Source organism: Pyrus communis, chromosome 10 (genome assembly GCF_963583255.1).
Source record: "Pyrus communis chromosome 10, drPyrComm1.1, whole genome shotgun sequence".
NCBI lineage: Eukaryota > Viridiplantae > Streptophyta > Magnoliopsida > Rosales > Rosaceae > Pyrus > Pyrus communis.
Window position 1 is genome coordinate 7538977 of NC_084812.1, and position 26495 is coordinate 7565471.

General features: G+C 37.9%; 3 protein-coding genes across 3 annotated transcripts; all 3 read right to left on the minus strand.

The window, feature by feature from the left end:
• Window positions 1-1496: 1496 nt before the first annotated feature.
• On the minus strand, window positions 1497-3839 carry LOC137747308 (thaumatin-like protein 1). The gene is made up of 2 exons (XM_068487398.1): window positions 3040-3839; window positions 1497-2339 (listed from the first exon to the last, which is right to left on the minus strand). Exons 1-2 carry the CDS (start codon window positions 3792-3794, stop codon window positions 2207-2209), a joined length of 888 nt encoding a protein of 295 aa, XP_068343499.1. The 5' UTR covers window positions 3795-3839; the 3' UTR covers window positions 1497-2206.
• A 3531-nt stretch (window positions 3840-7370) lies between these two features.
• Window positions 7371-11903, minus strand: LOC137747787 (thaumatin-like protein 1). The gene is made up of 3 exons (XM_068487933.1): window positions 11739-11903; window positions 8267-8495; window positions 7371-8150 (listed from the first exon to the last, which is right to left on the minus strand). The coding sequence occupies exons 1-3, from the start codon at window positions 11901-11903 to the stop codon at window positions 7666-7668; spliced, it is 879 nt and encodes a 292-aa protein (XP_068344034.1). The 3' UTR covers window positions 7371-7665.
• Window positions 11904-16492: 4589 nt separating this feature from the next.
• LOC137748555 (thaumatin-like protein 1) lies at window positions 16493-18285 on the minus strand. Its single transcript, XM_068488724.1, has 2 exons — window positions 17518-18285; window positions 16493-16773 (listed from the first exon to the last, which is right to left on the minus strand). The coding sequence occupies exons 1-2, from the start codon at window positions 18273-18275 to the stop codon at window positions 16638-16640; spliced, it is 894 nt and encodes a 297-aa protein (XP_068344825.1). The 5' UTR covers window positions 18276-18285; the 3' UTR covers window positions 16493-16637.
• Between the last annotated feature and the right edge of the window lie 8210 nt (window positions 18286-26495).

Here is a 26495-nt window from a genome sequence, read left to right on the forward strand (position 1 = left end):
CAGAGTCATAAAACTAAACTAATGCAAAATAGGGTTTCCATGCTATCTTGTTATTTACAATTTTGCCGATTCAACAGTGATTTTTCCTTACTTTATATTTGTTTAATCGCGAGGGCACCTCCCCTTCTTGGGAGGAGAAAAAATTATTTCCGACAATATTGTAACATATATAGTTCAAAGTTAAGACATAAATCATCTGTTTCCTGCTTCATTAATTGAACATGCATGCATGCATACCAATTCGAATTTCGAGATGGTAACATATTGGACTTTTTCCATCAACTTAGGCAAAACGTGTATGATTCTTCAACAATTTAGGCATCCTTCTGAGGTGGCATTGGACTTTTTCCAACCAAGCGCACTAAATTGGATGCTAAAACCCCATCATCTTTTCAATCACCTGCCCAAAGGTAGAATTTGCTTTTGAATTTCTTCTACTCACACTCTCACAGCCACCAGAATTTTCAACTTGTTTTTCGTGGCATGCCATTAGGCAAATTTCTTAGTCAGATTGAGAGTGATTATGTTGGAAAAATATTAGCAAAGGCTAAGAAAATTAAGTGTGAAACGATAATTTCTGTTGCTAAGTTCAGCATAAATGCACATTAGAAAACAATTAATAACGGAGATTAGATATATATATATATATATATATAGTCGTAGGCAAATTTGACTTTTTCTCCTGCAAATGAAAATCAAAAATTATTTTAAGTTGTTTCACTTTCAAGACTTTGTTTTCATTCATTTTTGCTTATTTATTTCCTCTCTCCCATCACCATTCCTCTTCACACTCTCGTTTCTTTCGTATAAATTTCCTCATATCTCAAGCACAAAGTATAAAAATAAAAAACTAAAAACAGGCTCTTAGATATGAATTTTCATCTTCCTCCAGGGATAGTTTGTATGAAAATTCCACGTTTTACTTGCTCTACAATGTATATATGTATGAATGGTCCTGCCAGGAAGTCAATGCAAACATTTTCGTTATTTGATCACGAGTAAAGAATCTTCTGTAACTTGTTCAACAAAATCTTGATTATATTAATTAAGGTGACTACGATATTTAGAATCTTAACTTAATTATCAAACATTTAAACTGATTAAGGGGGCTGGTTTGGAAATACTTTCAAAATGACTGAAATAGCTTTTGGTGAAAATGTTTTTGGAACTAATTTTTAGTAAAAATGCAGGTGAATTTTGGAAGTGTTTTTGGAACCAAATTTTTTTTTCTTTCTAAAAACGTTTTCTGTCATTTTAAAATCACTTTCAAATTAGCACTAAGATGGGATCTGGCTTGGTTTGCCATAATTGGTCTTTTATATTAGAAAAAAAAAAAGTTAGGAAATTAGCTAGAAAGAATATAAAGCTTTACAGGTTATATTCTACGTACAACTTGTGGAATTAAAGTTTCTAAAAATTTAAAAAAAAATATGAATGAGAAATGGAAAAGTGCATAGCCAATTTGGATTGCTTTCCATGCACATGCATGTAGCAATGTCTAGGTGTAAAAGCTACTTAATTGATCAACCCTTTTTATCTACAAGAAATTGTTGAAAAAGCAGTTGTATCTACTCACTTTGTGTTGTTCTACGTCAAAAGGTAAATTCAATTCAATTATCACACTAATTAGAAAGACGAAATGTTAATTAATTCGATAACATGCTCTTTGTTGTTGCATGTTTTGATCAGCAATTCGAAGTGTGAAACTACGACATGACCGCATTTTGCTCAGACTTTCATGATGCTGACCAAAACATACATCTAGCAGCAAAAGATTCACATTTCCAGCTACTTATTCTATCTGCTTTCTACTATAATATATATAATTATTTACATCTCAATCTAAAATCCGAAAATTGACAATAATTAAGAAAAAAAAGAAGTGGAAAACCCTTTGTGCTTATGGCAGCAAGGGCAACGCTCCTGATTTGTCCTTATGAAATCAGACGACGTGGATCACAGTGTGTATGTGTTTGTATGTGTCACCAAAGTTGCATACATGGGGCCATAGCTTTGTTACGGCTCCGTTTGACACCCACATGCAAAGTTGTAACCTCCGATCGAATCGTGGGCCCCATTTTCTCCTACGTCCGCTTTCAGAAAAGTCAACATGTTTGGGCCCCCAACGTATTTCGAAATCAAACTGTTAGCCTATTACGTCAGATCTCCGATGAGATATCTCTAGTGTGAAATCTGCTGCAGAGATTCAAAATAGCGGCAGCCACCGCCAAGCCGCCGCCATAACAGTGACGGCGAAAACGACGATGTTGGGCGTTGTATTGCGTAAACTAGCTGAGACACCGGCCGCACCAGGGACAGTCCCATTAGACGACTTCACGCTGCAAAGTGCACAACCCACCGTCAATATTTCACTCAAAAATCAGAAATGCATTTTTAAAACGATAAATAAATTAAAATAATGTAATTAAATAATTCAAAAAATGTTACATGTTGTGCCAGTTGCCTGCAATCATAAAGCATGGACGGTGCTTGTGGCGATGCATGTCAATTATTAAAACAAAAACGTGACAGCCATGTCTTAACATGTTTGACAATCCAAAAATGGTCGAATCTCAACCGATCTTGTAAAGTAAAAACAACAATTTCACCAAATACTCATACAATTTCGCAACATTGGATCTTAATTGTGTTTTACTTTCATAGTTCTTCGATAAGACTTTAATCACACGTAATAGGTTTAAAGTGACCTCAATAATATATTTCAGATTTTTTATCAAGCAGATTCGAACCTAACACTAGCACTGTTACCCTAGACAATGATCATACTGTAATAGAACCAACTCATGCTTAACATGTCATGCAACGTTATAGCTAAACACAATGCAACTCAGACAAACGAACGGGATCATGAGATACAATCGTTTAGTGGGTTATTCAAGACTAGTTAACCAAGAAGGGAAGGATCTCCTTTTTTTTTTAAAACATAAATTATTTTTTGTATTTACTTCGGTTCGAACCGTCTATTTTTTAAGTTTCAGGTCATCTATCATCTTTAAAAAAATTAGTGAAAATGGTTACCTGGTCGAAGGAGCAGGGCAGAAAGTGATGATGTAATTGGCGGAAGCACAGGTGAAGGTGCTGGTGCCGTCGTCATACGCATAGCTGTAAGCTTTCGGGCACGCATTTTTAAAGAACTGCGAATAAGAACTCGGCTTGCATGTGTCCGGCGTAGCGTAGGCCCCGCTACAGCAGTACTGCGGCTCCCCAAACGCCTCGCACGCGCTTTTACACGCCACGCCCTCGTCACTCGCCGTCACCTTCAGCTCCGAGGGGCACCCGTTGTTCAAGTCCACCACGCACCCGGTGGTCGTGCAGTTCCCTCCGGTCCCGCCCTCGGCCACCACCAACATGGGAAGGTTATACCCATCGACCAAGCTCACGTCGTAGAAATCAAGCCCGCCCCCACCGTTCAGCGTGAACTCTGCGAGAGTAGCAGGCGGCGCGGCTCCACCGCCAGCACATTCGACTGCAGAAGATCCGCAGTCGCCTGTCAAGCAAGAGAACTTGCCTGTGGTTGAGTCCTGGGAGCAGAGCGTCCGCCCCCATAACCTCCCGGACCACGAGGTGGGGACGGAAAACGTGTTGGACTCTCCAGGACCCAAAGCGAATCCAGTGGTGGGTAGCTGGTCAGTCCCGGCATTCGACAGAATGCCCGGCCATATGGTGGTGGTGCACTTGTTTGCGATGGTGAACGTCGCCGAGTAGCCGACTCTAATGGATTGAAGGAGACAGAGAAGGAATAGGAACGATGAAAAAACTTGATGGGAAGCCATTGGAAGTGAAATGTCTCTTTTTTCTGTGCTTTTTTGTTTCAGTAGGTCGTGTGGGAGAGATGGGGTTTTTATAGGGAAGGGGAGAGAGTTGGGAGTCGTGTGGGAGAATATGGGGTGGGGGGCTCACGAGTCACCATGGCAGAGATCATGTGACGGGTTTTTGTGTCTCTATCTTAAGTGGCGGCAACTTGTGCAGAGAAGGCATTGTAAATTGTAATAATATGTTTGAACAGTTATGAGTTACTTCAGAGAAATTAATTTTTTTGATAAAAGCTACAGATTTTTTTTTTTTTTTTAAGTGAAATTTTTTATGATTTTTTTCGTCGTTTTATTTTTTACGATATTTTATAATATTAATATAGAAATTAACGTTAAATTATAAAGTTTCAAAGATTTTGAAAGTCATCTTTGCATTTCTCATTTTTAAAACTAAATAAACAAATTATATGATGTGTCACTAATAATGATTAAGCACATTAATTTACATTTAATTAACAATTCAATCATTAACAATTACGTCATATAATTTATAAAATTTGATCTAAATAGTTGGTCTCTCTGACATTGCTCTTAAAGAAAATAACATTTGGGAGAAGACAACTTTTGGAAGCTTGTGAAGGATGACTAATTTTTTCAACTAATGCGATGTTTTAAATTATTCTAATCTTCGAAAACTAGTTTTGAATTTGAGTGAACATAACGATGCATTACTCTAAATAATTTGGCCGATTTACTAGAAAAACTTTCAAGCAACGTGAATATTGTTGTAGCATTATTACTAGAAACTATTTATAAACCATCAAAAGTTAAATAATCAACTATATTAAGTTGGTTAATTTGAGACAATAACACAATTATATTTCCGTTGTGGATAAGTTTCTTTGCTAAACGACTTATGCGTTTGGAGAAGTTTATAAAACTTGCTTGCTATCGGGACGCCCAAAGTTTCTTGTATTAATGTGAGCTTATTCCAGAGCTCAGAAAGTGTGGCTCCAAACTTACATGTTTGGATTTGGATTTGGATTTGATTTTCGGAAGTGATCCTGTAGAAGCCAGACCCGTGAACTCTCAGCGTGTCAGTTGAAAATATCAGACCAGTCAATGATGGTACCAAATATCCACCTTACACGTGGAATTTCAACACTATTGTGTCAGAAGCAACATGAGTCATGCATTAGGAAACTGCCACGTATTTAATAAATCCTGACATGGTCTTCCTCCCTAGGTCTAGGCAACACGGTTAGGTAATCGGAATCAAATATCGTACTCTTGAAGTTTGTAAGTGATGGTCAGCCGTTAATATATGTAATGTATTATTTAGTGTTAATGTACACAAATTTTATACATGTACAAAAAATATAAAGATATACTTCCGATTGTATGGCAAAACCGCTCTTAAATAACTGTACACAAAACGCATTTCGATCGAGTACAAATTTGCCGTGACCTGATCAAGTGCCTTGCTCTCAAGATTCTAACCTAGCTTTCACTTACTCTTTTGCTGAACAAGATTGAACAAGTTAAAGGCTTCAAATAGTGGAAAATGGTAAACAATCCCTCTCAAACACAGTTGTATTTTGATATGTACATAGACCAACTTGGAAAGCCAATCTCAACTTGGAAACTTGTAATACTAATATAGAGTTTCTACCAGCATTCTGAAATAATTATTCAACAATCGTCTCATTTTCAAGTGCCAATACGATTCTCTAATATTTAATTTTAGCGGGCGAGAGAGGTGGATTGGTCTTCACCAAATATTAAAAAAAGTGGCTAGCATGAGCTTATCAATTAGAGAATGAAATTCAACCTTAAATTTCAATGACGAGTGCGCAGACGTTGCTTTTGTTACAAGCAAACAACTTGACATCAACCTAGGGAAGGCAACCTTAAATTTCAACGAAGACGAGTGCGCAAACGTTGCTTACAAGTAAGCAACTTGACAACTAGCCCAGGGGAAGGGTTTGGTGAAAAAACAGAAGGGGAACAGGGGCAGTGTCCTCTGAAAACCTGAAGGGCCAGACCGAAAGAGACCCAAAACATTTGCGTATTGCTGCAGCCCATGCTCTTTGGGTCAGTTAAAAACACAAATTCAAGTCACCCCAGAAAGTCCAAAAAGATGAGAAACATCCACTCCATCAGATTTGCAAAACCAAATTAAGACCAGATTTGCACGTTTAACTACTGTTTCTTGTACAGTGCAGCTTCAACAGGTGACAGTAAAAACTCTTGTACCTACAGAACCAAGCAATGCATACAATGGTTTCAGCCGCTGTTATCACGAGCTGAAGTCATATCCCGGTTTATGGATACGGGAATTAGAGCACCTTCAATGTTGAAATATAGAAGAACATGACATCTGCCTGAAGGTTCCGTTCATTTAGACCATCACAGATTTCCAAATGTTCGGTTAGAAACTATCCCTATTGCCTAACCTATCAGCTATCCATACAGCACAATGAGCAGGGACTGACAGATAGGTAGGAGAACGATTCACTCCAAGCGTTTAATGTCCAGAGCTAAGTAAAAGGCTTACAGCTACGAGGAAAGTTATACCATAACCTTGAAACACAGGGCTAAACAGGAAGGAAACCACACAAAGGCAGACAGGGATCAACAAAAGATTTATAGAAGCAACACTCCAATCTATCCATCAACATTCGAAGGTAAACAATCCACGTGAAAGGATTCGCAAGCTTGACAGGTCCTATAAAAGCTTATGCTAGTTTAAAAACTGAGCTCGGGATATACCAACACTTTGCCGGGAAGGCTTAAAAGGCTTTTCTTGGGTAGAACCAAACAGACCCAGATGGGAGTGACAAGCTGCTTAAGTCATTTGCAGCCCTACCCCCACCCACCATCACTTAAGCAACAGCAGATATGAACTGACACACACATACCCTATTACAATCTGTTCGCCAAATCCTAATGCTAAATGTGATTTAAAACTTCAAACACAAGGTTTCAAGTGAATGCAGCACCAGGGCGGCAACTATACTATATGTAACAATCGATTATGACAAAGATTATCACAAGCTCACTAATCAAGCACAATCAGAACAATACGCTTACAATCCTATCCCTTGTTAACTAATAACACAAAAGCAAGTGGTTCATCTCCTTTTCTCCAAATGATCGAAACACCTCAAACTTTTTCAAGACTACACATGATCTTGATCTCTCAACATCAACAAGATGTAACAATTAGCAAATTTAAACAGGATCCCGATAAGCAATGCAGTATCAACAACAATGACAAAAGCAAGTGGCAATACCTAGCTGCAAACAAGATGATAATCAACTCTATTGCCTAAAGTTGAAGACAATTGAAGACATTCAATTCAACTTCAGCCAAACCGAAAATAATAGAACACAGTCAAACCACCACATCAATGCATTAGAGATACCATAAATTCACACTTGACAAGAAAATCAAGAGCATGTAGCCGTGTACTGCCACAACAGTTGAAAATATCTAATTCAACTTCCAACAAAAAGAACATCATCAAACCACACACATTGTTCGATTATCGAAAGTAGAGACCAAGGTTAACACTTGAAATATAAGGCTTCCAATTTAATAGCTCCGAGAGTCATCGATAACAAGGATTAATATGAAAAAGGCACCTAGTTCTATAGCCGAACCGCCACATATATGTATGTAAAAGGGGAAAACTTGTTCGCCAAACGACAACACTTACCATCCATCAGAGAAATTAAAACCCTCTTGCAACAATCACCATATGTATATCCCACCAAAACGCAAAATTACGAGACCAAATTACCAAAAGACTAATGCTTTAGCAAAAAAAGATTAAAGATTCTTGAAGAGAATATTTACTATTACTCTCTCTCTTCTCTTTTATTTTCTTCAAGCCTTGGCATTAGGAGGATTAGAACACTCCATATCGTCTTTGAGCTCGGCAGGGCACCTACGGTTGAGGTCCGTAACGCACCCGGTGGACGGGCACGCACCGGTTCCCCCACTCCCCTCAACGATCATTGGTAAGTTATAACCGTCAACAAGGCTAACATGATATAAGTCTTGAGAACCCGAGCCGAGTGTGAACTCGGCTAAGGTGGGTGGTGGCGCGGCTCCAGCACCGTTGCACTCGAGCTCGCCCGAGGCGCAGTCTCCGGTCGAACAAGAACCGCGACCTGAACCGTCAAAGCTGCAGCCAGTTCGGCCCCAGAAGCGACCGGACCAGCCGGTCGGGGCTTGGAAAACGCGGGAACTGCCTTTGGGAAGCTCGAAGCCGGTGCTGTCGAGCTTGTAGCTGGCGCTGCTGGCTAGAATTCCCGGCCATACTGTAAAGTCACTCTTGTTTGTGAACGTGAATGTGGCCCCTAACACCCCTAAAAAACAGAGAAAAATGTGTAAATTAGTGATAATTCAAATTGAATTGTGAAAATGGAAGAACAACCCAGGTGGTAAAATTGCTCGAATTATTGAAATTTTTTGTCTTTTTTACCTTTGGTAATGATTAGAAGAATGAAGGTGAAGTGGTAAGAAATTGGATTAAATCTTGAATGGCACAGAATGTTGGGTTTTTTTCTCACACAGAAACAGAGTCTGCAAATGGCAAATGTTGTGTGAGAAAATGAAGTGAGGGTGGAGGAGGAGAAGGAGGAGGAGGAGGAGGAGGGGGTGGTGGTGGGGGTGGGTGGTAGAGGGAGTGGTGGGAGGATCCGAATGATCAGCTGAGAGTCTATTTATCAGCTGAGTTGTGCAACGGACCCCTTTCCGGCGTTGTCTCGTTGTCCACTCGCCATTGTGCACCGTGGTGGCGCTGTTTGTTTTGGTCAAATTGGTCTACGCCTTTGTGCGTTGTGTTTTGCTAGTCTCGTTTGCTAAGTTGCTAATGGTGACTTCTTGTGATCTCGCTCTTTAGTGGTGATTTTTTGTGGCCTTGCATATCATTGATATCCATTGTGGCTATTGTATTTTTCTGTTGCTACTATCGTTTATTGTAACAGATATGTATTGGTAGCTATTGTGCACTTGGCGTTTGTATGTTTGATTTTGTGGTTGTCGTTTAGAGGTTTCTTCTTATTTGTTTATTTTTGTAATTCACTCCATATCAATTTATTGATCACTAAAGCTATGCATCTAATTACATCCTTATAATAGTTCGTGTTGATTAATGAAATTCAGTATCATTTTCTGTCAAAAAAAATAAAAAAAGAGAAGAAAAGCAATGTGAGTGTCAGCTATCACCGACTTACTATCACGGGAAGATTTTTTTTTTTTAATTTCTAATAGGCACCCAAATTTTTGTATTAAATTTGTTCATTAAATGGAATCGATGGGTCACTAATTTAATGCATAAATTTAATTTTCGTCTGAATTTAATTTTAATAGTAAGAAGTTGATCCAATGAGATTTGAGGTTAGTGTTGTGAAATGACTAAACAAATATCTGAGTTGTCGGGGTAAAGATGTCTTTTTAATCTGGAAAATAGTTGAAACTTGCACTGAATCAACTTCAATTGAAAAATCTTGCACTGAATGACATCGATGTAGTATCGGCCAATACTTTATAGTATTTTGAGATATATTCTGTTTAGAATTCGATTGGTGATGATTTTAATTTAATTTTGGTTGAAGTTTTTTTGGTTAGAGAGAGAGAGAGAAAAAAAAGTTGTATGAGAAAAAATGAGGCGTGAAAGTGAAAGAAATATGTTCATAATGATACTTATAAAATGAACACTAAAAAGTAATTCAAAGTGATATTCTTATTCAATTTGTTTCGTGCTAAATAGCCATTTCACTCCTCCCACCGGTCCCTTCCTCTCTCTTCCTCCATGTTTTTATTTTTGTCATTTCTCTATAATTAACATGCACGTTTTTATTTTACTGATTTGATCATCGGAGGACTTTGTACCGAAACAACTACGGCATCACAATTTTCGATTCGATTTATTTCTTACAATTGATATCATAACTGACTTATCCAGCTGAAAAAGTACATATGTTTTGAGGTCTATAACTTTGTCTGCAACATGAGAGAGGAAAGAAGTTAATTGGGAGTTTGGGAGTGATCGACCAAGTCCAACCTCACATGTATGATGTACAAATTGCAGAACCTTATGAAAGGGGTCACATAATAACTTGTGCCCAGGTTCGTCGTTTCACCCAATCTTTAGAGATATTTTTCAGTGTAATCGACACACGAAGTGGTTCATCAAGTATTATTATACAAATTATAAGATATATGTGTTAAAAAGTTAATAACTTAAAAAATAAAAAATTTCACCACTTACATAAAAACATGTAATGTACCACATATATTCTCGTCACAATTAAAAATTTCTCTGATAAGCAAACCCACTTGCCAAATTCAACAAGCACTCACATACCCTAAGGGGCCTAAACCCACATGTGCTTAAGTGCTTGACACACATGACCATGTGTCTGACCCACCAGTTAACCTTACCTCACCTGCCAGCCTGTTACTCCAAGCACCATATATATATATATATATATATGCAACTTAAGAAATGTTACTCTTATCATATTTTTCATATCATATTTGTATCATTGTTCTAATAAAGATGTGATACATATATCTTGATGACTTTATCTTTATTAGAAAGTATCAATATAGTATCCTACCTCTGATAATTCTATCACCTCAGCCCTAGAATACACCTTTTTTTTTACATTCCACGTTTTCGGACTGCTATCTCTCGGGCCAGAAGTGAGGGAATCTGAAGAACTTGACGTAGATGATAGAGGCAAAAAAAGCACAGTTGGTGATTAGCTAGGGGTGAAATTTTTTGTCGAATTACCATATCAATCGTACCATATTAAAGTTGAGTCAAAATATTTGTACCATTGGTAATGGTACAGTATTTGTACCGTACCATACATTTTTGGTATTATTATGGTATTCAAAACTATTACCAGCGGTATATCATACAGTACCACTACTATTAATATTATATCATTTATTTATTCATTTATATATATTTATGTATTATTATCATTATATATGCACTTTATATTTTTTCCTAATCATTTATCCAATCATCTCACCCTCTAACCTCTACTTTCCCGATTAAAAAACCTAAACCTTCTTGTCCTTTTGAAACCAGACGATGTGGATCACAGTGTGTATGTGTTTGTATGTATCACCAAAGTTGCATACATGGGGCCATAGCTTTGTTACGGCGCCGTTTAACACCCACATGCAAAGTTGTATGTTAAGAATTATCTTTGTAATATTTGCTTTCTTGATTTAGTCTAGATCAAATCTCATCAGAGGTGGATCAAGAGTAGTCTAACTAGGCGTCCCACCTAGGACCCCCAAATATATATATATATAGGAAAACGTTATTGACACTTCAAAAATCTTATCCTACAATCTTTACAATTGTTTTTCTTTCCAAATATATAAAGTTTGGAATGTAAAATGAGAATTTTGGAGTGTCAATAACAATTTTCTATATATATAACTTTGTAGTTTGAGTAAAATATAAGTATGAAATTATAAATATTTTTTGGGACCTTGCCGTGCAGCATTTTGGGAGGGGGGGGGGAGATAAATATGTGTGTATATATATAAGAGTTTGAATATTAAAAAAAAAAGATATCTTCTAGTTTGAAAAACTTATTGTGACTATTTTTCGACTATAAACGTTGACTCTCGGCTTCTGAAACAAGACTTGTGAACAGCTGAACAAGATCTAGCCACTAATCTCAGTCGAATTGGCTTGGCCCATCGGTTCCGGATTTTGATCCTCTCCTGAGCTAATGGAAAGATCCCCCTATTTGTAGTCCAACGATCCACGATAATGGGTCATGATGATTCTCTCCATTAGCTCAGGAGAGGATCCAAATCCATCGGTTCTGTCATGTCATGTGCTGCTTATTATTTTTTGTTTGTTGGCCTGTCTTTCTCATACCATTTACCCTTACCAAATCATATAATTGTCTTCAAACTTGGTGTGCAAAGTGTTCTTGGGTGGGGTGCAACTTTAGAGCAGTTCCAGCCCAAGCCATTTGGACCGGCACCAAGTGAAAAAAATAGCCCGGCACCCTGTCCATCACCTCCAGCCCGCAAAACAGGCTGGCACCCAGCCCAAGCCAGGCAGCAGCCAAGCCCATTTCGGACAGACTCAGAAGCCGGTCCAAAAGGCTGGCGCGTGCACAACACGCGCGACTGTGCGCGAGTAGCAGACAGGCATTGCAGGCGGTGAGGCCCGCTGCTCAGTCCACTTGCATATACCCGGCTGAGGGCTACGTGGCCCTCCTCAGAGTCGTTGGATTTCCAACGGCTAGTTTTTGTAGGCCGTTGGATTTCCAACGGTAAAAAAAATTTAAATTTGACTTTTAAATTGGAGCGTCCGATCACAGATCAACGGTCCACGTTTTTTTCACCAAAAATTTAAAAAAAAAAAAAAAAAAAGGCCCAACGGTCAGAAATTTGACCGTTGGCCACGTGGCAGCTCGTTGGCTGTTGGATTTGATTATTTTTCAAATCCAACGGTCCAAATTAATTACAAAATTAAAATTTATTAAAAATTGTGAATATTTTTTAAAAAATACAGAAAAATTTAAATTTTTTTTTTTTTTTTTCTATAAATACCTAACCCTCATCTTCCACCTTACACCACATTTCAATATTTTCTACACTTTCTACACTTTCTACATTTGAATATTTTGTACACTTTGAGAGAAAAAAATGACTTCGTGGAAGCTCAGTGAAGATGTTACGTTGTGCGAATGTTGGGTTCGCACTACTCATGACCCGATTACGTGTAATGAGATGGATAAGCGAGAAATGTGGAGTAAAATTACGAAATCGTTTTGCGATGTACATGGAAAAGATGCCAGATCTAGTCAAGGTCTTCAAGGTCATTGGAAAAAACTCAACGCATCCTTTACTTGTTGGAAAAACGCCATCTCTCATGCTTCTGGTAATCTGCGTAGTGGGACAAGTTTAGCGGATGAGGTAACAATATTTTTATTTATTTATATGCATTCCACCCACATCAATATTTTAATTTATTTAATTTCTTATGTAATTTCTATGTAATATGTATTCCACGTCCATCAATATTTTAATTTATTTAATTTCTTATGTAATTTATATGCATTCCACGTCCATCAATATTTTAATTTATTTATTTGTGTTACACCCGTATTTTTTAATATTATCTTATCCCACATTTTTATAGACACTACAAGCACAAGCATTCTACAATGCAAAGAACCATAACAAATCATTCAACAAATGGGAATGTTGGCAAATTGTCAAAGATTGCCCTAGAAACAAAATTGTGGCAACCGGTCCAGAAGTTGTCATGCACGGTATGGGTCTACACATTTCGCCAGAAGCAGACACAGCCGAACAAGAAGCCAACACATTTGAAGACACGGAAGGGACGCCTGAACAAGTGCCAGAGAACCAACCGACTCGTCAGTCCCTCAGGCCTCAAGGTAAAAAGGCATCAAAGAAAAAAGGTAGTTCTTCCAAAAATGACTACACTAAATATATGGAAGAACTTACTCATCAAGGTGAACTGAACATGGCATGGGAAAAGGAACGAGATGAGGAAAAAGCTACTGCTATGGCAGCAATAATAGCAGCTACTGAGGCTCGTGATGTCGCGGCTGAGAGACAAAGAGAAATAGTTAATCGAGAGAACGAGATGATTAGAGAAGCACTTCATCGAGAGAATGAGATGCTTAGAGAAGAAAGGATGGCTCAAACAGATCGTGACACTATGAACCAGTCTCTAGTAGGACTGTCTCCGAATTCAAAATATTTTTGGACATCAGAAAAAAGAGATGTCGTGCGAAGAAGGCGTGCAAGAGATGCCGAAACAAGTCAAGGGGGTTCCAGCTACAGAAATCCTAGCAACCAAGATCCTAGCACCACATATCCTAACTCCACAGACTTTGTATAATTTCGCATTTATTTATACTACTTTATGTAATTTCTTATTTATTTTTAGAACTTTATTTAATTTCTTATTTATTTTTAGAACTTTAGTTAATTTCTTAATGTAATTTCTTATTTACTTTTACAACTTTATTTAATTTCTTATGTAATTTCTTATTTGTTTTTAGAACTTTATTTAATTTCTTATGTAATTTCTTATTTACTTTTACAACTTTATTTAATTTCTTATGTAATTTCTTATTTATTTTTAGAACTTTATTTAAAATCACACCAAATAACATTACATAACCTCACCATTTAAACTTTAAAAAAAAAAAACACTAAAAAAAAAAACACTTTATTCTTCAACCACAAGCCTTATTTTAATTATCTTCGCCTTCGTGCAATCTCCACTGATGGTCAATCAAGTCATTCTGGCGGGTTATGTGCCAATATGGCTCTTGCAATGAAGTGTACCGTTGAACGATCAATTCATTGTAACGTCCATCTCGTTCCAACGGCTCATGTTGCACGGGATCTTCGGTCCGGTCATGAGCATAGTAGATTTGTGTTCTTGAGTTGTTCATTGGATCCGGCTCGTATTCATCGACGGCATCATAATCATACTCGTCTTCAACAATCATGTTGTGGAGAATAATACACGTCATCATGATGGATCGAAGAGCCTCGACATCAAACATTCTAGCTGCAGCCCTGACAATGGCCCAACGAGCTTGCAGGATACCAAAACAACGCTCAACATCCTTCCTACACCCTTCTTGACACTTTGCGAAGTGTTTCTCTTTTTCACTCCGCGGATGTGGCACTGTTTTGACAAATGTTGACCACCTTGGGTAAATACCATCTGCAAGGTAGTATGGTCCCTCGTATTTATTACCATTAACCCAATATGTGCATCTCGGCCCATTTCCTTGTAGCAGTTCGTCAAACACTAGAGATTGGGCAAGGACATTTAGGTCATTCTGAGCTCCTGGAACACCAAAAAAAGCATGCCAAATCCATGTATCAAAAGAAGCCACCGCTTCCAAAATGATGCTTTTGGCTCATTTTCTGTCGCCATAAGCTCCTTGCCACGCACTTGGATAGTTTTTCCATGTCCAGTGCATGCAGTCGATGCTTCCAATCATGCCAGGGAAGCCTCGCATCTCACCCTTCCTCAGAAGCCTTCGCATGTCCCTTGGCGTGGGTTGCCGAAGGTACTCATTGGTGTAGTGGGCTTCAATTGCAGAGCAAAACCGCATCAGGGACTCCAGAACTGTTGTTTTTCCCATCCTTGCGATCTCATCCACTTGATCTGCAGATGCTCCATATGCAAGCATTCGCAAGGCAGTCGTAATTTTTTGCTCAGGAAGAAGACCTAGAACATGAAAAGCATCATCTTTTTGCACAAAATATGGATCATGGTTGCAAACATCACTCATGATTTTATCGAACAAACTTCGTTGCATTCTAAAACGACGTCTAAAAACATGATCAGGGAAAATGCTGTAGGGTTTATATGGACAAAAAAAAAGAAGATGAGGTTATGGACAATGCCACGTGGCACTACGTGATTGGTTGAAAATCTTATCTCTTGGCTAAATTATTGTAAATAGGAAGTGACACGTGGCGTGTCGGGATTGGTTGAAAATCTTATCAGAAATCTATCTACAAAATAGCACGTTCGGATAATGACACGTGGCGTGACAAGATTGGTTAAAAATCTTATCGAAATCTTGCCTAAATTATTGTAAACAGGAAGTGACACGTGGGTTGTCGGGATTGGTTGAAAATCTTAGCGGAAATCTATTAAATAAATAGTACGTTCGGATAATGACACGTGGCGTGACTAGATTGGTTAAAAATCCTATCCGAAATTAAAACTATTTTTTTATTTATTATTTTATAAAAAAATTATTTAATATTTTAAATGGACTGGGTGCCAGCGCATTTTGTAGGGGTGGAGATCGTTTGTGCCAGCGCATTTTTAGACTGGGTGCTAACACATTTTTTTTTTGGTGGAGATGCTTTGACCTATTACTGTTCATTGGGTCCATTACTGTTCAATTAAGTGAATAAATGGGTTGGGTGCTAGCGCAAAGTCTTTAGGGGTGGAGTTGCTCTTAGCAACAATTTAACTTTTTTTTGGAATTTAACGCGCATCATATTGGTAGCAAGGTGAGTTTGCGCCTGCGAATCGATTCTTTCCCACTTACATAGACACCTCACCGATCATTCCTTATGTTCTCTTATGCTTCGTTTTCTATAATTTCATTTGTGAGTGTTTGTAAATATAATTAGGGTTTGTAATTTGTTTATTTTAATGTGTATTGTTTATGCGAAATCAATGTTCACTTGTCTAGTGTTTATATTGTAATTATAAAATTCGAACTTGTGGATGCACTTAACAAAGTGGTTAAATCCCTTCAAGAAGATAATTGGATTATGGATGCACTTAACAAGGTTGGTTACTTTTGCTTCCTAACTAGTTTTGGTTCAAGATAATTCAAAGTTTTGATGTTGAATTTTACCGTATTTTTTATGCGCCTCATTTTGTGTTGTGTTATTTGTATCAAATTTTTGTGTTGGGTAGTGGATGAAATTTGAATTTTAGTTTGTTTCTCTGTCAATTTGTTGTTTACAGAATATTGAGTTGATTGTTGATTGTGAGGTTGTGATTTCTTGATTGAAAAACAGTTGGTTATCATGTCTCCTATTAGAAATAGTAAGCCCACTAACAGAAACAGAAAATATCTCTCTAGGTCTCTAAAAAGAAGAAATAAGAAAAATGAAGAAGCATTAATAAAATCTCAAGCTGGATCTCTTATTAAGAAACAGGGTGATAGTTTAGTGAACCAGGAACAGAAACAGTAAAGCAAATTGGGTGAAAGCAATCAGAAAATCTTTCCCCAATTGTCTATTATTACTCAAATCTATTTCTAGCGTGAAATCTGCTACATTGATTCAAAATAGCGGCAGCCCAGCCAAGCCGCCGCCGTGACGGCGAAAACGATGATGTTGGGCGGTGTAGAACGTAAACTAGCTGAGACACCGACTGCACCAGGGACTGTCCCATTCGACGACTTCACGCTGCAAGTGCAAAACCCACCGTCAATATTTCACTCAAAAATCAGAAATACATTTTTTAAAACTATATAATAAATTAAAATATGTAATTAAATAATTAGAAAAGTGTTACATGTTGCTGCAATCACAAATGCATGGATGGCGATACATGTCAATTATTAAACAAGAACGTGCCAGCCATGTCTTATTTATTTGACTATTCAAAAGTGGTCGAAACTAATATGCACGTTTTAATTTTTTTTTGACCAATTTTTTTATTAATTTATTAATTTTATTTAATATTCTTCAAACTTAAAAGACTTAATTAATGTACCTAAATATTAATATTAAAATTTATGCACCAAAACGTATTATATTAAATTAATGTATCTAAATATGTGTACCGAAATATATATACTTAAATTTATTTACCGAAATGTATTATAGTGAATTAGTGTACATTGAAATGTATTATAATAAATTTAATGTACCTAAATGTAGAAGACAAAGTATATCAAAATATATTGTATAACAAAAATTAATTTATCTAAATATTTTCAACAAAATATATTACAATGAATGAAATGAAAATAAAAATTATAATGAAATAAAATTAATACATTAAACTTAGGAAGAAAAGAGAAGTAATTAAAACATAAAGAATAATAATAACAATTAATAAAATGATTAATGTATAAAGGACTAAAATTAGATTTTGATCTTAATCGTGATTTTAGTCTAAAAATGATCAATAGTGAAAATGGTTACCTGATCGAAGGAGCAGGGCAGAAGGTGATGATGTAATTGGCGGAAGCACAGGCGATGGTGCTGGTGCCGTCGTCATACGCATAACTGTAAGCCTTCGGGCACGCAGTTTTAAAATATTGCGAATAGGAACTCGGCATGCATGTGTCCGGCGTAGCGTAGGGCCCGCTACAGCAGTACTGGGGCTCCCCAAACGTCTCGCATGCGCTTTTACACGCCACTCCCTCGCCACTAGCCGTCACCTTCAGCTCCGAGGGGCACCCGTTGTTCAAGTCCACAACGCACCCGGTGGTCGTGCAGTTCCCTCCGATCCCGCCCTCGGCCACCACCAACATGGGAAGGTTATACCCATCGACCAAGCTCACGTTGTAGAAATCAAGCCCGCCCGTACCGTTCAGCGTGAACTCTGCGAAAGTAGCCGGCGGCGCGGCTCCACGGCCAGCACATTCGACTGCAGAAGACCCGCAGTCGCCTGTCAAGCAAGAGAAGTTGCCTGTGGTTGAGTCCTGGGAGCAGAGCGTTCGTCCCCACAACCTACCGGACCACGACGTGGGGACAGAAAACGTGTTGGACTCTCCAGGAGGCAAAGCGAATCCAGTGGTGGCCGGTCGCTGGTCGGTCCCGGCATTAGACAGAATGGCCGGCCATATGGTGGTGGTGCACTTGTTTGCGATGGTGAACGTCGCCGGGTAGCCGACTCTAATGGATTGAAGGAGACAGAGAAGGAAGAGGAAGGATGAAAAAACTTGATGGGAAGCCATTGGAAGTGAAATGTTTTTTTTTTTTGTTTCAGTAGATCGTGTGGGAGATGGCTGTTTTACAGGGAAGGGGTGAGAGTTGGCCCAGTTGGGAAATGTGGGAGAACATAAATGGGAGATGGGCGGTTTTTCAGTGACGTAGCCCCTTACATAATTTGTGTAAGAGTCGAAAGTAATATAAAAGACCTTTTCAACGGCGGCGTGAAATTATCAGCAGGGAGTGCGGGCGGGCAGAGAATCAGTGACGTAGCCGCTACCACCCACTCCATCCTACCCCTGCTTATCTATTTTATTTATCCTTTTATATATCACACTCTAAGTCAAAGCCAGCACTGTTTTATTCGAGAAAACATATGTGACGTACGCCCTACCACCTACCACCCACTGTATCCTACCCCTGCTTTTATTTTGAGAAGTGTTTTTAGTACTCCAAAAATTTTATTCTACATATTCCTCACAAGTATATTTTTTTTTTCAAATATAGAAAGTTTGAAATGTAGAATGAGATTTTTGAAATGCTAATAATAATTTCTTTTATTTATCCTTTTATTTATATGTTTTTGAACTTTCGTCAGCATTATTATCCTCCCCGTGCCTAACAAATAAATAAAGCAGAGCTTTCACTGAGATTCCACCGCAAAAAGAAATGTGAGATTTTGATTTGTGGTAGGAAGTTGGGACGACAAAAGAGTTCATTCCAACATAGTTGCGGTGGGAACCACAAAAGAAATGTGAGATTTTGATTTGGGGTGGGAACCACAAAAGAGTTATGTTGTACATCGATATCAAAATCTAAAAATCATCCAAAGTATATTTGAAGATCACCAAGTGTAAATGTTTGAATAAATGAAGGAAATAATAGGTTCAAATATCATCTAAATTTTCTCATCTACATCATTAATTGCTTATTTTCCAAAATATTTTAACAATCTTTATACGGTTGGCCAATTAACTTTGTAACGATTGGTTTGAGTACTAAAGCATGTGATCTCATATCCATGGTTGCTCATCTCCATCTATGCAGCAAAAATAGCTATACAACTCCATGATCAACTTGTATTTATTTATTTATTTATTTTTCAATTTGTAATAGAGAAATGAAAACACCTGCACATAAGAAGAAAAAAAGGAATTTTTAAAATGCAATGAAAGATGATGTGAGAACTTGCTATGAGACAGTTGAATTTTCTGTCAGTAACAATATAAATTAGAATATAATATTATGTATTTTCTCCACTCTGCATAGATGGAGACAAGTAACCATGGATGTGAGATCACATACTTTTGTACTCAAAACCAACGTTAAAAAGTTGATTAGTCAACTGTATAAAGATTTTAGCTTTCGAATTTTAACTTGCTACAAACTGTGTGACTTTTGAATATAATATTCTAATTTATATTGTTCCAATATAATATAATATAAATTATAATATCTGTTTTCGTTGCTCAAACAAAAGTCACACACAGTTTGTAACAATATAAATTAGAACATAATATTAAGTTTTTTCTCTACGCTGCGTAGATGGAGATGAGCAACCATGGATGACTTCTGAATTTTATATAGTTTTCGTCTGAAAATTCAGCTTTAAAGAGAGTGTTATTACCATAAGGTGTAATTTGATGTTTTTGATTCATTTTCGGAGTATGGAATGGAATTGAAAAGGTATCTCATGAAAAGAAAGTCAATTTAGAAAAGCTGATTGCATGTGAAAGGAAGGGAGAGCAAATCATGCTAACCACTTCATCTCAGCAGCAAACCTTCTATTGTTTTCAATGTTTATAGATTATCGAGCAGTGTAAATTTCGCATCCTTTCATTGAAGCCAGAGCAAATAAACTAATAGTCAAAAACACATAAAACAGAGGGAAAAAGATACCTGTGATAAACTAAATTAACTAATAGTCAAAAACACATAAAACAGAGTCAAAAACACATTCTTGCCTGCAGTTTTGAGGATGTCTGGGCTTCGTTCATGTTCTTGTGCCAAGGAAATCATCTACCAAATTCAACCACAAATGAGGGTAAGATTCTATTACAATTCTCAATAGCTAATAAAACATACACTAATCAAGAAATATATCCCAAAAATCATGCACAACCCTGCATTGCAGTAACGAACTCCAAAAACCCCAAAAATCCCTGTCGTTTCGTGTCAGCAATCGCCCAAACCTTGAATGATAAATGAGAAAACAAAAGGTGAGTTCCAAACAATCATACCTAATCCCAAACACAATCAAATTAACTTCCAATACATATCGATCTAAGGGTAAAACCATACAATCATACTTTCCTAGTCGAACATAATAGTTTTGGTACTACTTATGGAAGAGAAAAGCATTTTCATTTCTCACAACCAAAACCACTTTTGACTGTGATTGACACAATATATAGAAGCGCTTCTGAGCACCTGTAATGTGCTTTCAAATAAGTATTTGGACACAACCAAGTCGATTTCCAGAGTTTGTTCTATTTTTCCCATTCTTAAACATGATATTCTCAACACAGCCAAGTTGATTCCACTCCTGCAAAATCTTCTGATGCTCTTTCGCAGTTGTTCCTATTAACACTATTGATTTACAGAAATCTTAAGGAAGAAGAAGCTAAAGAACACGAAGAGGAAAATAAGAGAGAGAAACTTTTGTGTTGTATTTCTTAAGAGGAACTATTACATCATACCAGTCTGAGTCTCTAAGACCTTTCTTATATAGAGACTAAGATGTACAGTTTTACACTTTTACCCTTTCAACTAATTCCAACAAACTCTAACTGACTTTATTTGGTTAATACTCCCCCCTCAAATAGAACTGGGAAGTCCCAAGTCATGTTTGCATCTGTAATGAAGAACTGTGGTGACTAACAGGTTCTGTATCTGGCACGCATCCAACACCAGAGACTCCAATGTGCAAACTATGACAGTGTTGAATGAATACGGGACTATGTAAGCCTTTCGTTAACACATCTGCAACCTGCTCATGTGTTGAGATGTATTGAACACGAAGATCCCCCCTCTGAACTTTTTCCCGGACAAAATGATAATCAGTGTCCAGATGTTTAATCTTCGAATGAAACACCGGATTGGAACACAATGCTAGAGCAGAAATGTTATCACAATGCAATGTAGGAGGTTGTGTAAGAACCTGATGAACATCCTTAAGCAAGGATCGAATCCAAAAAACATCAGCAGCACAATGTGCCAAGGCTTTGTACTCAGCTTCCGTACAACTTCGAGACACGGTAGCTTGTTTCTTTGACTGCCAAGATATGGGATTGGACCCCAAGTAAACAACATAACCAGTAATGGACCTCCTGGTATTGATATCTGCTGCCCAATCCGAATCAGAATAAGCAGTAATTTGAAAATCAGAAGACTGAGTGTAGGTTAACCCACAGTCGGATGTGCCCTGAAGATATCTCATGATTCTTTTCACCAGATGCATATGAGAGTCAGATGGATGAGTCATATATTGACACACTACATTCACTGCGTGTGCAATATCTGGCCTGGTAAAAGTCAGATATTGTAGAGCTCCAACCAGGCTTCGATAGTGAGTAGGATCAGATAAAGGGGTTCCTTCAGTTGTAAGTAATTGTGAGTGAGGTTTTGAAGGTGTGAAGGTTGATTTACAGTGCTCCATTCCAGCCTTTTTCAACAACTCCTTTGTATATGTGGATTGATTCACAAACAAAGATCCATCTGCCTGATAGTGAATCTGAAGACCCAAAAAATATGTCAACTTGCCCATATCTTTTAGCTCAAACACAGCTGCTAGATCATCAATAACAGTCTGAATTTTCTCACTATTAAAACCAGTTAAAATGATGTCATCAACGTATAAAAGGAGCAAAATAACATCACTGTCATCCACCTTCACAAACAGGCTTGTATCAGACATGGAAGTTTGAAAACCAAGAGCTGGCAGAAAACTTGTAAATTTTGAGTTCCAAGCTCTTGGAGCTTGTTTCAATCCATATAGGGATTTGACTAATCTGCACACATGATTTGGGTACTGCTGATCCACAAAACCTTGAGGTTGCTTCATAAACACCTCTTCTTCAAGCTCCGCATGTAAGAATGCGTTCTTAACATCTAATTGTCTTAAATTCCAGTTGTATTGAGCCGCCAATGCTAAAATAAGCCTCACAGTGGAATGTCTAACCACAGGACTAAAGGTTTCGGAATAATCAAGCCCTTGCTCTTGACTAAAACCTTGTGCTACCAATCGGGCTTTGTATCTTGACACAGTCCCATCCGGATTTCTTTTCACTTTATAGACCCATTTACTACCAATCACAGCTCTATCATGTGGAGGAGGTACTAAGTTCCATGTACCTTGTGACTTTAAAGCATCATATTCTTCCTGCATAGCAATCTGCCAGTGAGAGATAAGGGATGCAGCCCTGAAATTCTTTGGTTCCTCGTCCTCATGAATGTCAGCCAAAAAAGAAACACCACATGGTACATGACCATTGACATTCCCAGTATCAACATCCTTAAACTGAAGAGATGCTAATTCAGGTAAAGCAGCCAGAGAAGATGTGTAATCTCGTCGCATAATAGCACCTGTCTTGAGTCTAGTTTGAATAGTGTTATGGGATGGAGATTGAGTTTGTGCATTTGAACAGGTCAGAGGAAGAATTACCTGAAGCTGAGATGAATCAAGGACAGGAAGTAAGGGAACTGTATGTTGAGGAGATGAAAGAGTGTTTGTGGAGTCTTGTGTTTCAAATCCCTGTGTGCCAGTGGCTGAGTGGTCTGAAGAACTATTGATAGGTGAAGTAGATTCTGAAGCCGAAGTGTGTATTGTAGATGATGTTCCAGTACCCGAAACAGAACCCATAATAACATCTCGATGCATGGAATTCGCAGGAGCTGAAGATCTTTGTTATACTGGCATTGGTATAACCACAGTGCTGCACGGAATTTGACTGAAAGAAACTCTCTGTCCTTGAGCTTTGGAGTTTAACAATGCATAAGGAAACACATTCTCATTAAACACAACATGTCTTGACACAATACATTTCTTACTTTGAACATTATAACAAACGACACCCTTATATCCCCTAGAATAGCCCAAAAACACACACTGATCAGACCTAGGGAGTAACTTATGTGCAGAATATGGTCTTAACCAGGGATAGACTGCTGATCCAAAGACTTTTAAATTCTGCAACTCAGGATCAGTACCATACAATTTCTTATAAGGAGACACCATTGACAACACTTTGCAGGGCATTCGATTGATCAAAAACACAGCATGAGCACAGGCATAATACCAAAAATCAAGGGGCAAATTAGCTTGAGCAAGAAGAGTAATGGCAGTCTCTACTATATGCCTATGTTTTCTTTCAACTACCCCATTCTGTTGTGGAGTGTATGGACAAGAAATCATTTGTTCAACACCCTTTGCAGCAAGAAAAGCTTTAAAAGAATGACTTGTGTATTCTCCCCCACCATCAGATTGCATACATTTAATGGCAACACCAAACTGTGTAAAAACCCAGTTGTAAAACCTCACAAAAGTTGCATACACATCTGATTTATTATAAAGTGGAAAAATCCAAACATACTTTGTATATTGATCAACAAAGGTAACATAGTATCGATACCCCTCTACTGTTTTAACTGGAGAAGGGCCCCATACATCAGAGTGCACTTTTTCAAACGGTGAGAAATATCTATCACTACTAGAAGAAAAAGGAAGCCTACACATCTTTCCTTGAAGACAGTAAGTACACATACTATGATTCATATCTAATTCTAATGGTATATTGGACTGTTTCAACATGAGTGACATGATCTCATTAGATGGATGACCAAACCGTTGATGCCACAAAGTTGACTTCACCAACTGACCAAGAAATCCATAAGGCTGCTGAATCACACTCTGAACTCCTCTTGATTGCTTGATAACAGGGATTTGAAACAACTGTCTTGCTTTACTCTTTCCTCTGTACAGTATGTCCCTTGTCTTCTTGTCATGCACAAAAAACTCATTCTCATCACACACAAACCAACTACAATTATCAGCACACAATTGTTGTACAGATAGCAGACTTCGAGCAATTTTTGGAACATGTAAAACATTCTTAAGGACCAAACTATGAGAATTATTTTTAATAGTAGTAGCACCAGTATTTGCAATAGATAAACCTGTCCCATTTCCAACTAAAATTGTTTCAGAACCTTGGAATGGTGTAACCGAATTCAATGCATTGATATCAGCAGTGATATGGTGAGAGGCACCAGTATCAACAATCCAAGCATCCTGAGGAATTTGCGGGTCTGGTTGCTGGGCTGTCATAGCTGTGAACTGTGCAGGTGGTTGTTGACCCTGAAACGCATAGTTTCCCCTGTGATAGCAATCAAGAGCTGAATGACCATGCCTCCCACAAATCTGACACAACATGTGAAAACCATTACTTGGTGGATTGGTGTTCCTGTGAAAACAATTAGCAGCAGTATGTCCTCTCTTATTGCAGATTTGACACTCAATCACAGTTGAAGACCGATTTTCTGTATTCCCATTCCACATATTTGTACTAAACTGCCTTGTATTAGTAGATGAAAAACCACCAGAAGAGCCTGTATTGTACCCCTTGCCTTTAAACCCAGCATTATGCTTGAAACTGTTGTGTCCCTTATAATTTGGCTTTGGTATAAACTGAGATCTCGAACCAGAATTTGCAAGGCTACCCATAAAACCAACACCATAAGGATTTTGAGGATAAGCAGGACCAAGAAATTGTGTAGGCATAAGAGGATGAGAATATGGTTGTGGAGGCATAAAAGGTTGGGAATATGGCTGTTGAGGCATAGAAGGCTGTGGTGAAGTAAATGACGAAGGATATGGTTGTGTGTATGGCTGAGAATAAGCCTCACCAGAATAAGGATATGTTTGAGAAGTTAGAACACCCCCAGTGGTTCCAGGTACATGACTATGACCTGCAGGATTCGACCCTGAAGCAGAAGACACTCCCGAAGTCATTTGAGAAGACTGAACACATAATGCAGAAAGACCGCTTGATTCACCTTCAATTTCTTTTTCAGCCCCAAGCAACAAAGCTCGAAATTCTTTAATAGAGATAGAAGATTCTCTGGCTAATATCACTGTTCGAATTATAGCATATTCTTTTGGTAAACCAGCTAAACCTGCAATAATGACATCATTATCAGAAATGAACTCTCTAGCAGCAGTTAATTGTTCCCTTATATTCTTCAATCGTAACAGATACCTATCAATCGAATCTCCTCCTTTCTGAATTGTATGCAACTCTGTCTTTAAGTGATTTACTCTAGACTTAGATACAGAAGCAAACCGATCTACAAGATTAGACCAAGCCTCGTACGCAGTTACACATCCAAGAACATATTCAATAGCCTCATCTGACAGAGTAGCTAATAAGAGACTCATCAACGCCATATCTGTGGATTCCCACTCAAGGTATGCATCACTAAGATCAGAAGTAACTCCTCCTTCAGAACGAACGACAAACTTTGACGGACAAGCAATAGTGCCATCAAAATGCCCAAACAATTTATTACCCTTCAACACAGACTTAAACTGAAATGCCCATTTCGCAAAATTATCATCCTTCAACTTAATCGTTATCATTCCCAACAAATTTTCAACCTTAACAGGAGAAGTAGCCATGCTTTCTTGACAAAAAAATACACGCACTATCAAACACCAAACAAATATCCAATCTTTGCTATCCAGAAACAAAATCCAGAGAGACTGAAACTCCCGTTGTAATCAAGAACGACTGAAACGTTTCTTGAAAAGAAAATCTCGAAATACAGACAAAATCAAACACACACCGAAATCTGAAAACCCAAACCTTCTAAGCAGGACTGAAACCCAATGAACTCTCTAATCAGGACTGAAACCCAATTAACCTTCTAATCAGGACTGAAACCCAATTAACCGAACAGAAAAATTGACAATATCACCTGATCCAAAGCCGGAATGAACCTTCTCTTCGAACTCCTCAATCGTGTATAGCAGCGGAAGACCTAGGATCGACAACGGCAGTGAGCCAATGCCGGCGATGATACCATATTAACACTATTGATTTACAGAAATCTTAAGGAAGAAGAAGCTAAAGAACACGAAGAGGAAAATAAGAGAGAAACTTTTGTGTTGTATTTCTTAAGAGGAACTATTACATCATACCAGTCTGAGTCTCTAAGACCTTTCTTATATAGAGACTAAGATGTACAAT